The sequence below is a fragment of the Lytechinus variegatus genome, chromosome 7, assembly GCF_018143015.1.
Source record: "Lytechinus variegatus isolate NC3 chromosome 7, Lvar_3.0, whole genome shotgun sequence".
Lineage (NCBI taxonomy): Eukaryota > Metazoa > Echinodermata > Echinoidea > Temnopleuroida > Toxopneustidae > Lytechinus > Lytechinus variegatus.
In genome coordinates, this window is record NC_054746.1 from 44,901,868 (window position 1) to 44,918,965 (window position 17,098).

The 17,098-nt window shown below is 32.9% G+C and overlaps 2 protein-coding genes across 3 annotated transcripts in view; one reads left to right on the top strand and one right to left on the bottom strand.

Annotated features, from left to right (window-relative positions):
• The window catches only part of LOC121419432 (39S ribosomal protein L4, mitochondrial-like), a 35,470-nt gene extending 27,465 nt beyond the window's left edge, over window positions 1-8,005 (top strand). The window contains exon 9 of the mRNA XM_041613903.1: window positions 7,614-8,005. Within this exon, the coding sequence (XP_041469837.1) occupies window positions 7,614-7,813 (200 nt within the window). The 3' untranslated portion in view covers window positions 7,814-8,005. The remainder of the gene's footprint in view (window positions 1-7,613) is intronic.
• An 8,080-nt stretch (window positions 8,006-16,085) lies between these two features.
• The window catches only part of LOC121419433 (proton-coupled folate transporter-like), a 33,483-nt gene continuing 32,470 nt past the window's right edge, over window positions 16,086-17,098 (bottom strand). For both annotated transcript variants that reach the window (XM_041613905.1, XM_041613906.1), the window contains exon 8: window positions 16,086-16,614. In XM_041613905.1, coding sequence (XP_041469839.1) covers window positions 16,547-16,614 — 68 coding nt within the window. In that variant the 3' untranslated portion in view covers window positions 16,086-16,546. The remainder of the gene's footprint in view (window positions 16,615-17,098) is intronic.

Sequence of the window (17,098 nt, forward strand, 5' to 3'; positions counted from 1 at the left end):
GAAAATGTAGGAATCAGGTAAAGATGCTGAAAAATTGGAGATTTAGATATTGATGGCTGTGTATTTACATTCAATTGACTTTCATTTGGTTCCTACAATGTACAGAGTTCATATAGACTTCAACCTTTCTGAGAATTATAGTTAAATCAAACCAATATGTAATGTAATTTCAAAGGATTTGGGTTGATATAAATCATTGGGTTAGCACCAAAAGATTTGTTATATTTATTGATCACTAGCTTTAAATCTTGCATCAACTGTATCTTATTTTCTTTCCCTCTTGCCTTACAATGTGTAGAAATAATAATAACAAAAATAATAATTTGAAAGGTGTTTAAGTATCTGAGTACCTCCATACTGTTCCTCAGTACCTCTTTGACATAACTTGTTAGATTATTCATCATTCAAACAAGAAACTTGTCTCAATATTCAACATAATTAACAAGTGATTTTAACCCTTGGAACAAAGTTTATACAGATTTTGCCAAAAATATACTTTTCCTTTAGTTTTTAGAAACACATTGATTCTGGATAGACAAGATATCTGAAAAAAAATACTTAAAGGTCAAGTCCACCTCAGAAAATTGTTGATTTGAATCAATAGAGAAAAATCAGACAAGCACAATGCTGAAAATTTCATCAAAATCGGATGTAAAATAAGAAAGTTATGACATTTCAAAGTTTCGCTTATTTTCAACAAAAAAAGTTATATGAACGAGCCAGTTACATCCAAATTAGTTGATGACGTCATTCACTCACTATTTCTTTTGTTTTTTATTGTTTGAATTATACAATATTTCAATTTTTACGAATTTGATGATTAGGACCTTGCCTGAAGCACAACATGTTAAAATAATGGAATTCCACATGTTCAGGGAGGAATGAAACTTCTTTTCACATGACAATGACAAGAAAATCAAAATATTTCATATAATAAAATACAAAAGAAATAGTGAGTGAGTGATGTCATCAGTTTCCTCATTTGCATACCGACCGAGATGTGCATATCACTGTTTTGTGAAATGAAACGAAACTTTAAAATGTCATAACTTTCTTATTTTACATCCAATTTTGATGAAATTTTCAGTGTTCTGCTTGTTGAATTTTTCTCTTTTTATTCAAATCAAGTTTTTTGTTGGGGTGGACTTGTCCTTTAATTTAATTCAATATTTTCAATATTAACATACCATCTGAACTCTATATCAAGATATATGTTGTGCCTATTTTACTTCATACCAACTTGTTCAAATTGTCCCTAGTTATATTATATATTATAGACCTCATATCAATTGTACATAGTGGGAAATTCAATAAATGAAGTGAGAATTAGACTGATCATAAATGCAAAATTTTCTCCATGTACCAAGTGATTAAAGGACAAGTCCAGCCCAACAAAAAAATATTTGAATAAAAAGAGAAAAATCAATTAAGCATAACACCAAAAACTTATCAATATCGGATGTAAAATAGAAAAAAGTTATGACAATTTTAAGTTTTGCTTTATTTCACAGTTATCACATCCTGGTCTGTATGCAAATTAGGAGACCGATGACATCACTCACTATTTTTTCTGTATTTTGTATTAAATATGAAATATTCTATTTTCCCCCTCATTGTCTTGTGAAACAAAGTTTTATTCGTCCCTGAACATGTGGAATTACCATTGTCTGAAAACTTAATGGATCTGTCAAGTTGGCCCTCGCTGTCTAATCTGTAAAAATTGAAATGTTCATTAATTCTCTCATTTGCATGTCACTGAGTTGTGTATGTCTGTTTTATGAAAAATAAGCAAAACTTTTAAATGTTATAATTTTTTTTACTTCAAATGTGATATATTGATGACATTTTTAGCTTTGTGCTTGTTTAATTTTTCTCTGTTGATTCAAGTTATCATTATTCTGAGGTGGACTTGATCTTTTTAAAGAACAATTTGACCATTTGGTAGGAATAAAAGTGAGGTTTAGTTTATCTTACTTCTGTTACTTCTGTAGGTACCGTATTTTTCGGAATATAAACCACGGCCATGTATTAACCGCACCCCTAAGTCGGGACGCTCAAAAAAAAAAAAAAAATTGGCAAACCAAGTTTGGTATTATTTTGACAGACCAAAAGATATATTACTAATTTTTGTATTTTAAAAAATGGTTACTACATTCTTGAACTTTATTTTTCAAAGAATATTAATTATTTCTTTGTAGAATAAAGAAAAAAAAAGACCATGAAATGGCAGTATTATATATCAAACTTATAGCCTAAAAACAGAAAAAAAAAGAAAACAAAAATGTTGAGATAAAGTGAGGGAGAAAAAATGAAGAATAGAGGACATTTTTAATTGCGTATTTTCAAACCGATTACGATTACATGCCTATTGTAAAGCATTTTCAATGCACTTTTTCATTACAAAAAAAACAGGTTTTTTTAAGGAAAAGGTGACCATAAAATGGCATTTTTTAATATCAAAATTATGGTATAAAAAGGGATAGTTTTTTTTTTTAATATTGAAAGAAAAACTAGAGAAATAAAGAATAAAGGACATTATTTATTGCCTTTTTAAATAACCGATTACGATCGATTACGAAAATATGTCTAATGAAGAGCATTTCCCATGCAATTTTAGTTGAAAAAAAAGTTTTCATCACAAAACAATCAGGTTTTTTTTGGAAAACATTTTTAAATTGATAGTAGTTAAATAAATAATATAAAACAATCTTTACAAAGAAGATTTTCGAAGAAAACTTCGCAAAATATACTCCCTATTTTTAGTAACCAACAAATAATTATACATTGAATATTCTATATTATTGTTGGTTCATTCTAAGGTTATCTTACCGACAAAACGTAGTCAATTTTCCAACGAATCTTAGTTGTTTCTGTGTATAAACAGCACCCATTATTTCAGGATTATAAAGCGGGAAAAAAGGCGCGGTTAATACACCGGAAAATACTGTATTAGACCAAGTGGATGTAAACCTATTCTGTACTTGTTGCAACCCCATATTCCCCATCCTCTTCCTATTTCTTCCCTCTTTATATGTTGGTTCCTGATTCTTGCCTACAACATGAACTCACAATTTTTTTTTGATAGATAGGAAATGGGGTTGTATCTGTCATCAGAGACTTTTAAAGGTAGTCATGCTGGTCTTGGTCCCATTCACTCAAAATGATGTCCTTGCTTTTCAGCTGGACCTGGTTTTATGCCACTTTCTAAGCACTCATCATCTAATGGTTGCTTGTAAACATCTGGTTTGGGTTTCCATGTTTGTCACACCTGCATCTGGGATAAGGAAATAGATATGTTAAATATTTGATAGTAAACAGTGAAATAGTTTGAAATATTGGTAATCAATGATATAAAGCATGAAAAAGAAAAAAAAACACATGTAAACCAAATCAAGTGTTTGATCTTGAGTAATGATGCCATAATATAATGCAAGGAGATGCAAAAAAAAAATTAACTTCTTTTCCCAGAACTGTAGATTTGCTTTGGAAAATGATTTTTGTGCAGATCATCCCTGTAATTATTTTAATTAAATTTTGATGAAATTACAGGTGTTTAAATATGAATTTTAAAATCCTATTGTCCTAAGACTTTTTTTTATTTCTGACATTAATTTTAACACTAAATAAACTTGTATTATTAGCTGCTATTTCTCTTTTCTAGTTTTTACACAAACAACTAATACAAAATTTATAGAAAAATAATTTTACATAAACTGTTTATATATTATCATACTACATACTATCATACATTTTGTGGAGCGTTGTGGCCCAGTGGATTAGTCTTCGGACTTTGAAACAGAGGGTCGTGGGTTCGAATCCCAGCCATGGCGTAATTTCCTTCAGCAAGAAACTGATCCACAATGTGCTGCACTCAACCCAGGTGAGGTAAATGGGGACCGGTAGGAAGTAATTCCTTAAAAAGCTGTGTGCGCTATGAACGCCTAGCTTAGCCGGGTAATATAGGAGCACCTTGAGCACCTAACAGGGTGGATATGTGCGCAATATAAATACCCTATATTATTATTATTACTACAGACAGTAATCTTAATGGAATCTTTTGAAAATATGAGGGTTATTGCTTTTTATTCACCCGTCCAACACAAGATGTATTAGTTTTACTTAACCTAGGCTCGTATAATTTTGTGTGTATGATACTATCATGGATCCCAGGAAGCCTATTGATTTTGAGGTCAAAAGGTCAAAGTTGAAGTCGCCACCTTCCTCTTTTCTTGCTTGACCAATAACTCCATTTTTCACATTACAGACGGGCGTATTATGTGCTCGCCTTAGCGACACTCTTGTTCAGTCATGTGTCACAAATGAAGAAATATAAAAAAAAAACACTTTTGATTAACATTTATTTGGTATAAGATAAAAATCAAGTTACAATAATATATATAAACAACGTAGTACATAAAATACCGGGATTGCTAAAAAAAGTTAAAAACTTGTAAACAAGCAACCTTCGATATGAAATCTCTAGTTCGATAAATCGTTTTTAATTTCTAAAATGAGAAAATAAGTATTGTTTTACTTTCTGAAATTTTTAAAACCAGCTGCACCTTTTCAACAACAACAAATGAAGTCGGTAACAAAGTTTTGATCATTTGAGCAGATGGTCGTTTTTCAAAGCATCCATCTAAAATTTGATTATCCTTCTGTGTATAGAGCAACAATAAGACATCTATCACTACCAAGGCACTGCTATAAAACGTGACAAAATGACGATTAGTAGTAGAAGTATCACTTAGAATTGATCATCAGAGAATATGCTTGTGTTCACACTCACAATAGAGCAGTATCCAATTGGTTGTAATTGAAAAAAAAGTTTTATGAACCATGACTATTGGATAGATAAATCCATGAAACAAAATGATACATTTGATGTGACTAGAATTAAAATCAAATCCCATTCATAGTCCTAGTCTTGTTCTTTCACTTTTACAATTTCAAAATTTTTCACTATATAATTCACAATTTTTCTTTTCTATGACTATGACTTCTATGATTGGTAGTACTAGTCATATAATAGAGTTTTAGGAGCAGTGAACGAGAAAGGTGTTGCAGTCGTTTGATTGTTCAAGTAAATGTTATTGTCTGCCCTTGTACACTAAAGATGTGAATAATTTAGATTTCACTCGACTTGTACGTGTATGTATGTCCACGTGAAACAGCGTGATAACCAGCACGTCATGACACGATGCCCGACCCGGAAGATCTGGCGTACCATCGCCTGGCGACCCGGTCGATCCGGCGTACCATCGCCTGGCGACCCGGTCGGGTGATGCGAAGGTGCAAATTGTGCACACTTAGCCTTTCACTTGCTTTGATTCCTTTTTACACGAGTCAGGATGTATATCGATATACAATGCATCCCAGAATAAACAAAACTGAGATTTATCATAACTTATTCTTCATCAAATTTCATAAGTGACCCATCATTTTAAAGCTTAGGGTCTCCTCTTTCATGTGAGGAAATCAATATGACCTGTACGTCAGGCATGAGTAAATAAAAACAATTTGAAGAGAGGAAACCAAAAAATCGTTTGGCGAGCGGTATCTGAAATTTTCTTTAAAATTTACATATTCAGAAAGATCAATTCCTGCCCTTTCATATGACACCACAACCAATAAAAATGCCTCAGAAATAAGAAAGTTATGTTTATTTTAACAAGCGCTTGCATTTCAATAATTTCATTCAACAAACTCGTTTGATAGTCATTTTAAGCTAGCTTGATTAACATCGACCAACCATTTCCTTTCATTACCAATCATCCATGCATAAATTCTTTTGTTACCTCTGTCTAGTGCAAGGAAAGGCAACAGTCAAACAAATTTATCGAATGAAATTATTGAAATGCAAGCACTGTTTCAAACGATGGATCATGAACTTAGTTTGGAACTTTGGTAGCGGGATTAAGGGTTTTGTCTAAGGGAAACTGAAGCTTCTTTGGAAAAATTTGGCAAAGATTCCAACCATTTTAAAATGCTTATGAAAAAGTGATTCTTCCATTTATATATTTCTCTAAATATCTTGGTATAGATTTTCCTGAGGAAGTCTAAACAAACCATCAGAATAGATCTTTGGAAAGTAAGACACCACTCAACAGTTGGTTTCTGTTCAGAACGTGACTTCACGCCTTCTCTACCCTTTTTAATGAGGCATCATAAACCCTCACACTTGATATCAAGATAATTCAAAGGAAAAGTCTATCTTGATAGATAGCTATAAAAACAATAACGGCAGACAATTCTAGGAGCAGGCTATGAAAAAGGGAGGGGAATAAACTTCAGCAACGTTAATTTTAAGACATATTTGTGATCAATCAAATTTAAGTTACAATCAACTCTTTCCTCAGAAAAAAAAAATGCTTCAGGAAATTTTCAGTTGCATTGCCTCATTGGTGTAATAATGCCCTTACATGTAGCTCGACATTTAATTGTGTATTATTGACACCAGAATACGTATTTCCTTATTTCCACACAAAAACTGAAAGAATGCACTAAAATATGATTGCAAATGCCTTCTTGCACTGATATAATAATATACCCAATAAGAACCTTGCAGATATATCTCTCTTCAACCAGAGAGAAAAATGTACGTAGCTGAAAAAAAACATTGTAAAAAGCATTGATTTCTGGTATTATATTTTGTTTTTATCACAACATATTCATATCTTAAACATTTGTCTCCTTTCAAGGGAGTAATATATGGATGGTTATACATTAACCAACTATCACAATCTGTTGGGACTGTTAAAACATAAAAACAAATACAAATATGAACCACAAAAATATGACATTTCCCTTAAGCATATTCATCAGAACTAGGAGATGAACATTTTATTTTTTACAAGGAACCCTTTTACTCCACTGTTCATTGGATGCTATTCATCTCCCCCATCATCCTACTTTAATAGTCAAGAGAAGCACATTCCAAAGTGTTTTAGATGAGATAAGTCCACATCCCCCTTGTGCTTGAGCGATAAACAAATCATTTATGTTCTTGATGCAACAAGCTTGGAATGAGAGGTATCTATCAACGATTTAGATTTTTTTTGCACCATTGATCGTTTGGTGTTAAGATTCCCTCACGCAAAGTTTATCGTCTAGTATGCGTATGTCTGCCAAAGCTACTCCATAGAGCTTATTTACTTGTTAGTTAAAGATGAACTATATTGAGTGAATATCAATTAATAAAGACTAGAAAACATGAAAAGGTAATTGTTCAAAGACAAAATCAAGATAAAAAATGTGTCAATATTTGAAGACATTATCCCACTTTACCTCTTGCAGGTAATATTTGGTACATCTTGACAGCTACTGTTTTTTTCAAAAGGTATAGAGTGAATAAGTTAGAGTAGAGGTAAAGAAATATAGCAATTTTTGTTGTGAATGACCAGTACAACATTGCCAATACTGGCAACACTGTACCACATCTGTCAAGTTTATTTACTTAAACCTAAAATTGCAGTTACCATCGGCCATTTATTGTTCAAGATAATGTATGATGTATGTTAATGAATTGATGTCAGTTTTGTTAATACATTCCAGAATGCATTGAATAATCTTATTTGTCATCTCTGTTGGTATCATTTATTCTTTGCAAACAGGTCTGAATGTGTACAGTATGTTGAAACACAAGACATTGGTTCTTACCCTTGACACAGTCAATCTTCTAGAGAAGAGATTACTTCATTACATGCATAGTTACAAAAACACAAAGCTTAACAAGAATCTACCAATAATGGAATCACAGCTAGGTCTAGATTCATACCATCAGAAAGAGAGGTTTCAAGAGACTGAAGTTTAACCCATCGCAGCATCCCTTGATTTGCACAAGAACCTAACAATTCTGTAAACCAGGGAGAGATCTGTTCTTCAATAGACTGAATTCCAACCTGTATAAGACTTCAGCAAGTGCGCTAAGTATATGAGGGATCTATAAATTGTGTCGAATTCACCTTGTTTTTATGTAATTTTCCCCTTGGTTTTAGATTTTCTTTTCAGGAGACAAAGACAGTTTAACCATTGAACACACCCCTTGAACATTGAACATAACCTACCAACCATGATAACTTTGCTTAGCCAAGATCCTTACCAACAGAAACATGAGTTCTTTGTCACAGGTGTTAGTGACTTAATGTATCAATTACATGATTGTCTAGGTTTAACAGCTGATCTTAAATGTCACCAGCAAAAATGTGTGACTCCAGGCTTGAACCTCAGGCTCCTGAAGCAATTCATATCCTCTAGTTGTAGCTGTATTTATAAAATGGTTATTGAGATTAAAGGTGTACAGGAGCGAAAAGTTTGAGCCCTTGTAACCAACCAAGGGTGTGTTCAATGTTAATTTTCAAATTCAAACAGCAACATGAATCATGATTGAAAACTCAATTACAAATCTCTGAACAAAAATAAAGCCGTTTATATGTTGATCGTCTTTAAATTTCCCGCTTTCGTTAACGCATCTTTAGTTCGCAGTTTGACCCATCACAAGAAAGTTAAGTCATGGCAACTGTTTGTGTAGGCTACCAATGCACGAGCAAATGTAAAGATGTTTCAAAACTCAACTGTGTACAATGTCACATTCGCAACGCTCAAGATTGTAAAATTTGAGCTGATCGCATTTAAAAACGCATCTTTTTCAACGTTTGAATTTTCCTCCTAAAAATGACTTGAAAGATGTTTACTTTTACAACCGGGAATAGAGGACATTGAACAAACCCTTTGATTCTCATTATTATATCCGTGTTTTGTAATCATGTTTTCAATCATGAACCATGTTGCTCTTTAAAATTCAACGGCCATTGAATACACCCCAAGTCTCCTTTTCATTTTTAGTTCAGGTTATTCAGTTTTGTCAAGACCTAGGTTTGTTAACAAAGTAGATGGGTATTTGTTATATATCCACAATCATTGAGCCTTGGGACATTACATGTATGTTGCCTCATCATCATCAGAGTTGTGATGATAAATTTTAGCTAATATTTTTGTTATTCAGACATACTTTGATTTGTTACATTGTTTTTATTAATAGACTCTTGTGATGCAACAGGTTATTATTCATAATTTCAGATTTTCTGTGCAAACACTTTCATCATTTCAATTAAAACTGCAATTTATAATGGCTTTCATATTCATAGGGAAATTAACTTATGTATTATTAAACCAAACTTTATGTAGGCCTAAATTCCTGCAAAAACTATAAATGCACTCAGCCAGCACAACTAGCAGAAATATGGCCAATATTGCCCTCTGTTTTTGTGCAGGATTCCTATTAGCAAAGTCCAGGAGGGCAACATGGAAAATGTTTAACCGTTGGTCTCAGAGTGAAGGTAGCATGCGAAATATGACATTTATCTGCTAAAATACCCTGTATTGATAATGATTAGTATAGTTTGATATCAACTAGGAATTTGTTGGCCAACATTCTACCATGGTGAAATGCACAATGTGATTGACCTGATGTAATTAACAACATTGTTGATTTGGAATGTTGGGTTATAGGTGCTGTAAATCCCATCTACTGTAGGTTACATAGTGCAGTGTTCTAGATAAGAACAGGATAACTGCATTCATATGAATCTAAGGTGGTCCCAACCACTGGGACGTCGGTTTCAAAAGGTTGTAAGGACCCTATGTATTCATTGCATTCGATATATGTGTATGTCCTTGTGCATCTGATAATTGTTCAGTTCATTTTAAGTACGTTGATAAATACATGTGCGTCATGGGCATTATTGGCATTACTTTTAGATATAATGGTCATCATGCATGGCTCCCGTTATAGAGACAGCAATGCATCTTTTGATGGGGACAGGTGTGTGGGCAGTAGAACGGTGAAAGGTTTTATGCAAAGAGAACAACATTTTCATGAAATAGTTAACTAACTTCTTGCTTTGTGTATTAAGTGTATTAACTGCACTGACAAAATAAATGGAAGTGAATTGATAAATGTCACAAGATGGTATATTAAATGATACATGTACATCGCATCGAGGTAAAAATTGTAAATCTGTATGTCTTATTTACTATGTTAGTATGGAATAAACATACATTTTGTGATATAACAATGTGTGATTCTTTTATTTCATGTATGTTTAATACAGTGATAGAACCCAAGCATAGTAAAATCCATGTACACTTTAATTCTTATCCTAATCTTCAAATATTTGATAATGAGCCATTTGTTTATAGATTCATTGTGGGGGCGTCGTGGTCTAGACTCTCGTCTTTCAATCTGAAGGACGTGGATTGGATTCCAAACCATGGTGTGTTTTCCTTCAACATGAAATTTACCCATATTGTGCTGCACTCAACCCTGGGGTGTGTTTCATAAAGCTGTTCGTAAGATAAGAGCGACTTTAAGAACGACTGGTGATCCTTTCTTATGGTATATGGTATATTCATTGGCAATGGTTTAGCGCCTAAAACTTACGAACAGCTTTATGAAACGGCCCCCTGGTCAGGTAAATGGGTACTGGCAGGAAGTAATTCCTCAAAAAGTTGTGCGCACTTGAATCGGTAGACTAGCTTAGCCGGGGTAATATAGAAATGCCTTGAGCTCCAAGCAAGGTGGATACATGCACTATACAAATCCTATATTATTTATTATTTTATAAATGATGGTGACGATAATGATGATGACAAAGATGATGATGATGATGATAATAATGATGACCATGATGATGATGATGATGATGATGAAGATGATGATGATGATGACCATGATGATGATGATGATGATGATGATGATGGTGATGATGGTGATGATGACCATGATGATGGTGATGATGACCATGATGATGACCATGATGATGATGACCATGATGATGATCATGACCATGATGATGATGATGATGATGACCATGATGATGATGATCATGACCATGATGATGATGATGACCATGATGATGATGATGACCATGATGATGATGACCATGATGATGACCATGATGATGATGACCATGATGATGATGATGATGATGACCATGATGATGATGACGATGACCATGATGATGATGACCATGATGATGATGATGACCATGATGATGATGACCATGATGATGACTATGAAGATGATGATGACCATAATGATGGTGATGATGATGATGACCATGATGATGATGACTGCAATGTAGGTAAGTGAATGGAATAATCTGTTTATGATCATGATGATGATGATAGCACTTATGATAATGATGGCAGTGTTTGTACTGATACATGTTTAATGTGTTGTTGATGATGATAGGAGTGAAGGTGATGATGAGGATGGCGATTGTGATCATGTTGGTGATTAAGATAAACATATTTATTATCATTTTTTTTTCCTTGTTTAACTTACAATTTTCAAAAATTATTCCATATCTAAAACTAGGCCCACCTCTAATTTTGGTCATGTGCCTCTATGTACACCCAGATACATTTTCTCCCTTGAAAATTGGGAAATAAATTGAGAATCGAGAAAAAGTGAGGTTAAAAACCCTTTTTAAAACCAGCATAAAAATCTCAATGATAATAATAGTGTGATTGCCTGAGGATTTGAAGCATAACTTTTATTACCCATGCTACATCAGAAAGTGGGGTAAAGAAATCTACATTTCACTTTAATCCATTTTAGATTGAATCACCAATGATAAACCCAAGAGATTGACTTTAAGATGAAAATAATGAATTTTCATCTTAAACTCTATTTGAGGGCATTTTGTACAGTACATCTAGTGTGTGATGAATAAAAATAATTAAGATATTGTGACTCAAAATGGAATGACACACTTGAATCATAGAATGTTTTTCTTCAACAAATATTTCAATTTCCATAACATTCCTTCTGCCAAATACAATTAATATATGATGAGCCATATATGTTTTACAAGTTGTTTTTATTATTTCTTGCCATATTTCATTCACCAAACAGCCAAGGGCACATTGATTTATGAAAACAGCTGAATTCAATGTAATTTGTGAGGTAATTAGCTGTTTGATGAATACCAGGCTAAATCACATGTATGTTATCCCGAGGACATGCCCCCCCCCTCACCGAATTACCCCATGGAGAAGAGAAGAAAATAAATTCACTTCAAAGATCTATCGTTTGATGGACATGTTATTCAAAATGTCTCCATAAAATACATATAGCTGAGCAGAAATTGACAGTGATAGAAAACAGAAATAAATCCTGCTACATTTTTTTCTTCATACTCATAAAGCATGTAAGTTTAATAATTACAACCTTGTCATGTTAGCAGGTTACTTCCTAAAGGCAAAGTAATAATTTAAGAAAACAACCCAAGATGTTGAGGTATGGGCTTGTGTTCTCAAAGAGATAGAATTTACTCTTTTTTTGATATGGCAAACAAATTGCAGTGGAATGGGGGGGGGGGAGTTAAAGGAATTTTCCAAGTGGTAATAAAATTTTGACTAAAAACAAGGATAAGTCAAGGAAAATACATAAATAAGTTTTACAGAAATAGGACAAAGAATATGAAAACTATGATTGTTTAAAACAGAAATAAAAATACATCTACTGAATTTTCTCTACCCCTTTTCTAAAAAAAAGATATGAGTAAACATTGACAAAGATGAAGAGATAACTCTCCCAATTGCTATCACTCAAATATACTTTCTTTTTTCTTTTTTTTTGTAATTATCATTTTCTTTTTTAGTGTTGTGTATAAACCCCATATGATGGGGGGGTATTATGCCCAGAATCCCTCTTATTTGGATTGAACAGAGAATTCTTATTGAGCAGACCCAACCATAACAAATGTTTATGTTCATACCACAATGCAAACATCTTCCAAATGTTTATACAATTAATACACCTCCAAGCTTTTAATTATACATTCTTGCCATTGATTCCTTTCTCAACACCCCCATCCTCTCTCTCTCCTCTCTTAGCTCTTTCACTCTTGTTTTGATCTTTCTTCTATCTTTTCTCTCTACCGCTCCCTCCCATTTATCTACCACAAATCCATTCTCTCTCCTTTTCATTCTCTTTCTATTCCTCTTCCTTTCATTCTCTCTTTCTATCCCTCTCAAATTCACTCTTTCTCTCTTCCTTTCATTCCCTCTTTATTTCATTATTTCTCTCTTCCTTTCAATCTATCATATCTCATCTCCTCTGTTTTTACCTCTCTATCACACCTCTTTCTTTGTGTCTCTCTTCCCACACATCGGCAATGAAAACAAGAAATATTCAGTTAAAAAATGATTGACCAATGGGAATAAAGATCTCATGAACACCACCAAATTATGTGTCTTAACCAATCAAAATGCATTCTCTTTCACAAATGCATATTTCAATTTTATTTTCAATGCAAAAGGGCAGTAATCAAATTAATTATATTAGTTTTAGTTTTCACATTTTAACATTGCATAGAATTTTATATTGTATACAAATTTCAAACTCCCTTTCATATCACAAATCATAATTCAGTTTCATGAGTAAACAAGAGTACATTTCAAATCGCCAGTAAATTATATCAAAAATCTGATTTTACCAAATTTCCTGAACTCTGAAACAAATTATTTAAGATGTCTTCTTTCTCTTTTGAAAGAGAATGAAATATATACGATATTAGATAAATCTCTTGCTGTGATAAACTTATTGGCTATACATGAAGTCAGCAGTAATTTGTGTGAATAAATATCCATGTATATACATGTTATTTACCGCAGCACTACCATCCTTTGGCAAGGCGTTTATCTACATTTGCCACTCTCGACCCAGGTGTAGTAAATGGGTACCCGGTAGGAAGAAATTCCTTGAATGCTCGATGCGCCCAATCAGGGTAGCCATGCTAAAGCCGGGGTAATAGTATGCAGCGCTTAGAAACGTTTGTATTAAGCGCTATATAAATGTTGCATATTATTATCATTATTTGCTGCTCTTTTGTGCTTTAATCTTTTTAGATAAATAGTTCTGTTTACACATGTTTAATTCATATCTTTTAATAGCCTCATATGAGTGATTAGCGAGTACATGATCATACACCTGTATAGAATGACTAGATATGAAAATGAAAATGGTAACATTATGATTATCATCATTTCAACCAATTTATGATAATGATGTTTTTGTTATTCTTTATAAAGTACTTTGCAAATTTAGTACAGTGCCCTGCTTGTCATATTGTGGCTGCTTTTTCTAAACAATCTACAGTAGTTTTTGAACAATATTTCCAAGATCATGTTGGAACGTTTCAGAAGATTTGCAGGACCCGCTACTGCTTGGGCACATTCAGGTTAAACCTCACACAAACTTTGTATACTTCAGAATGAATCATTGAAAGCCCATTGAAATGTTAAAGTAATGTAACTTTTACTTATTATTATCATTGAAACAAAATGATTGTCAACTAAGCTTTGATATTTGATATGAAACTCATCAAAATAGCTGGGTTTTTTTCAAGATATACAGGTCAAGATACAAAAAAAAATAAAAATTAAAAAAAATTAAAAAAATTCCATTCCACTTGCATGCTACTTTGAATTACAAGAAATTGTGGGCAGTTTGAAAACAAATTCCTGATACACTTTAAAAGATCAACATGCACATAAAAATATACGATGTGTGTGGATATTTCAGAATAACCTACAGTCTATGTTAATATACAATTACAATGCAATGTGTATGGATTTCTCACTAATTAGTCTTTAACAGAGAAATAAATCATTATCAACTAGAAGATAACAGATCCCATAACTACTCTAAAATCCAATGAAAACCAAAATGACAAAAAATATGTTCTTGATGATGTCAAAAGAAAGTCTCCCTCCTCTAACAAACATTTGATGTAAAGAGTGTGTGATAAACATAATGTACCAGTCAACTATATTACTCTCATAACCTGTAAATTTTTTTATTGTTGAGTGGAGCGTTGTGGCCCAGTGGATAAGTCTTCTGACTTTGAAACAGAGGGTCGTGGGTTCGAATCCCAGCCATGGCGTAATTTCCTTCAGCAAGAAATTTATCCACATTGTGCTGCACTCGACCCAGGTGAGGTGAATGGGTACCCGGCAGGATTAATTCCTTGAATGCATGAGCGCTGAGAGGCAGCTCGAGCTAAAGCCGGGGTAATAATAATAATAACAACGCGCCTCGGAATAGAATATTTCTAGATAGATGGCGCTATATAAATGCCTATTATTATTATTATTATTATTGTTCTGATGTAATTAAATGCTAGACAAAAGCAGAATATTAGTTCCAATATTATTATGAATCCACAAGAATACAAGTTGTAGTCTATGGTAAAATGCCAATTTGTCCACTGCCCACTCGTACACTCACCACATGGTCTAAAATTTCATTAATAGTCTGATGCTATTCTGTCCATCAACACTTCTCAAAACCATTGGGTCCAATAGCCATTTGGTCCAATCACCATTTCGTCTATGACTATTTTCATCTCATAACCAGTTGGTCTAATATTTATTTCATTTTTATTCATTTTGCACAATTAACACTTAGTCCAATTAGACCAAATGGTATATGGGCTAAATGGTTATTAGACCAACTGGTTATTAGACGAAGTGGTGAGTGGGCGAATTGGCAATTAGGCCATGTGGATAGTGGACAAACCGATTGTAAACCAAATGATAGTAGACGAGTTGACAATTGGACGAATTGGCACTTAACCAATGGGAAATAAACCAAATCAATTTATGTTTTCTGTTGATGAGCACATACTAAATTTCTTAAAAATGAGAAGATGAAGATTTAAAATGAATGGGACATGGAACAAATTTTCCTTTTCAATCTTGAATATTTATTGTCAAAATTGATTCAGAATTGTTTAGAAAATCTGCTGCCACTCCTATTTTTTTTATTCAATTACTGTCTGGGTCTGCCAAATGAATGTTTTGTATCCTGGTTTTTTTTAATTGTTTTTACTCAATTATAAAGTATTATCATATGAGTGAATGAAATAAATGAAAGATGAGGGCTAAGATTTACAGTATGTCATTCATTAGTGTTACCTTTCAAAGACATCAATTACTTTCAGGGATATGAAGATAACATATGTCAGGATAATGTGATAGCACACTCTCTTTATCTAAAAAAAAAAAAAAAAAAAAAACTGACATAGCCAACTCTTCCTTTCTCCTTCATAAATGTTTAACCATATGACAAACAATGTATACTAAGTGTAGTTTAAAACATTTATGATAGAAAACACATGTGAAAGAAACCCTTTCTAAAAGTTGTACATCAGTAAAATTCCATTATTCTTTGGTATTCATCTTTAAAACAAAGAGAACAAGAAAATTGAATGCAACATAAATGTATTCCCTGGCAGTGTGATTCCTATGTCAAATGGAGGGATAGAATCTACTGCCCACATCCCTTCCTCAAAACAGAATATTAAAATGGAGATCAGTAAACACCCTGGCGATCTCTGCCGGTCCAAACTTCAGAACGTTCATTTTTCATGTAATTCTTCTCACTCAGAGAATCTTCATCCAATGGCTACCAGTACTGGGTAGACCCTCCAATTAGAGGTCTTTGGTGATATCAACAAGCACTTCTCTCTGACTGTTAACAGTATGTTTCACTGAGTCTAAGCTGTCCTGGTTGGATGTCTACTGGGTCATCCACAAGAAATTCTACATATCATTTAGGATGGAAATAAAAAAAAAAAGAATTGATTAATAATGGGATCCATGATACTATGTCGAAAAATTTAACAAATCAAATAGCTGTCAAGTTTGAACACACTGAATTATTATGGTGATTGATAGTACAGTGTACATTGTATCAAGAATGATAAATTTGAACAACCAACTTGTTTTTAATCACATATAAATGTATGGAATCATGATACAAAATGATTAATTACAAGTTGGTGGTATGGATTATGTCTATTTTTCTTACTTTTGTTTCAAAATGGACATAACTCATAGTCAGGGATGTGAAAAGTAAAACAAAAAAGTTTTCAATGTGAATTGATTACAAGTTTGTTACAAATTAAAAATAACCAGTATTGATAAATCTGCACCCCCCAAAAAAAAATGAAAAAATACAAATAAACATCTAAAACTCAATTACAAGGGAATGAAATTGCTATAGTGAATTTAGCAACTTGATAAT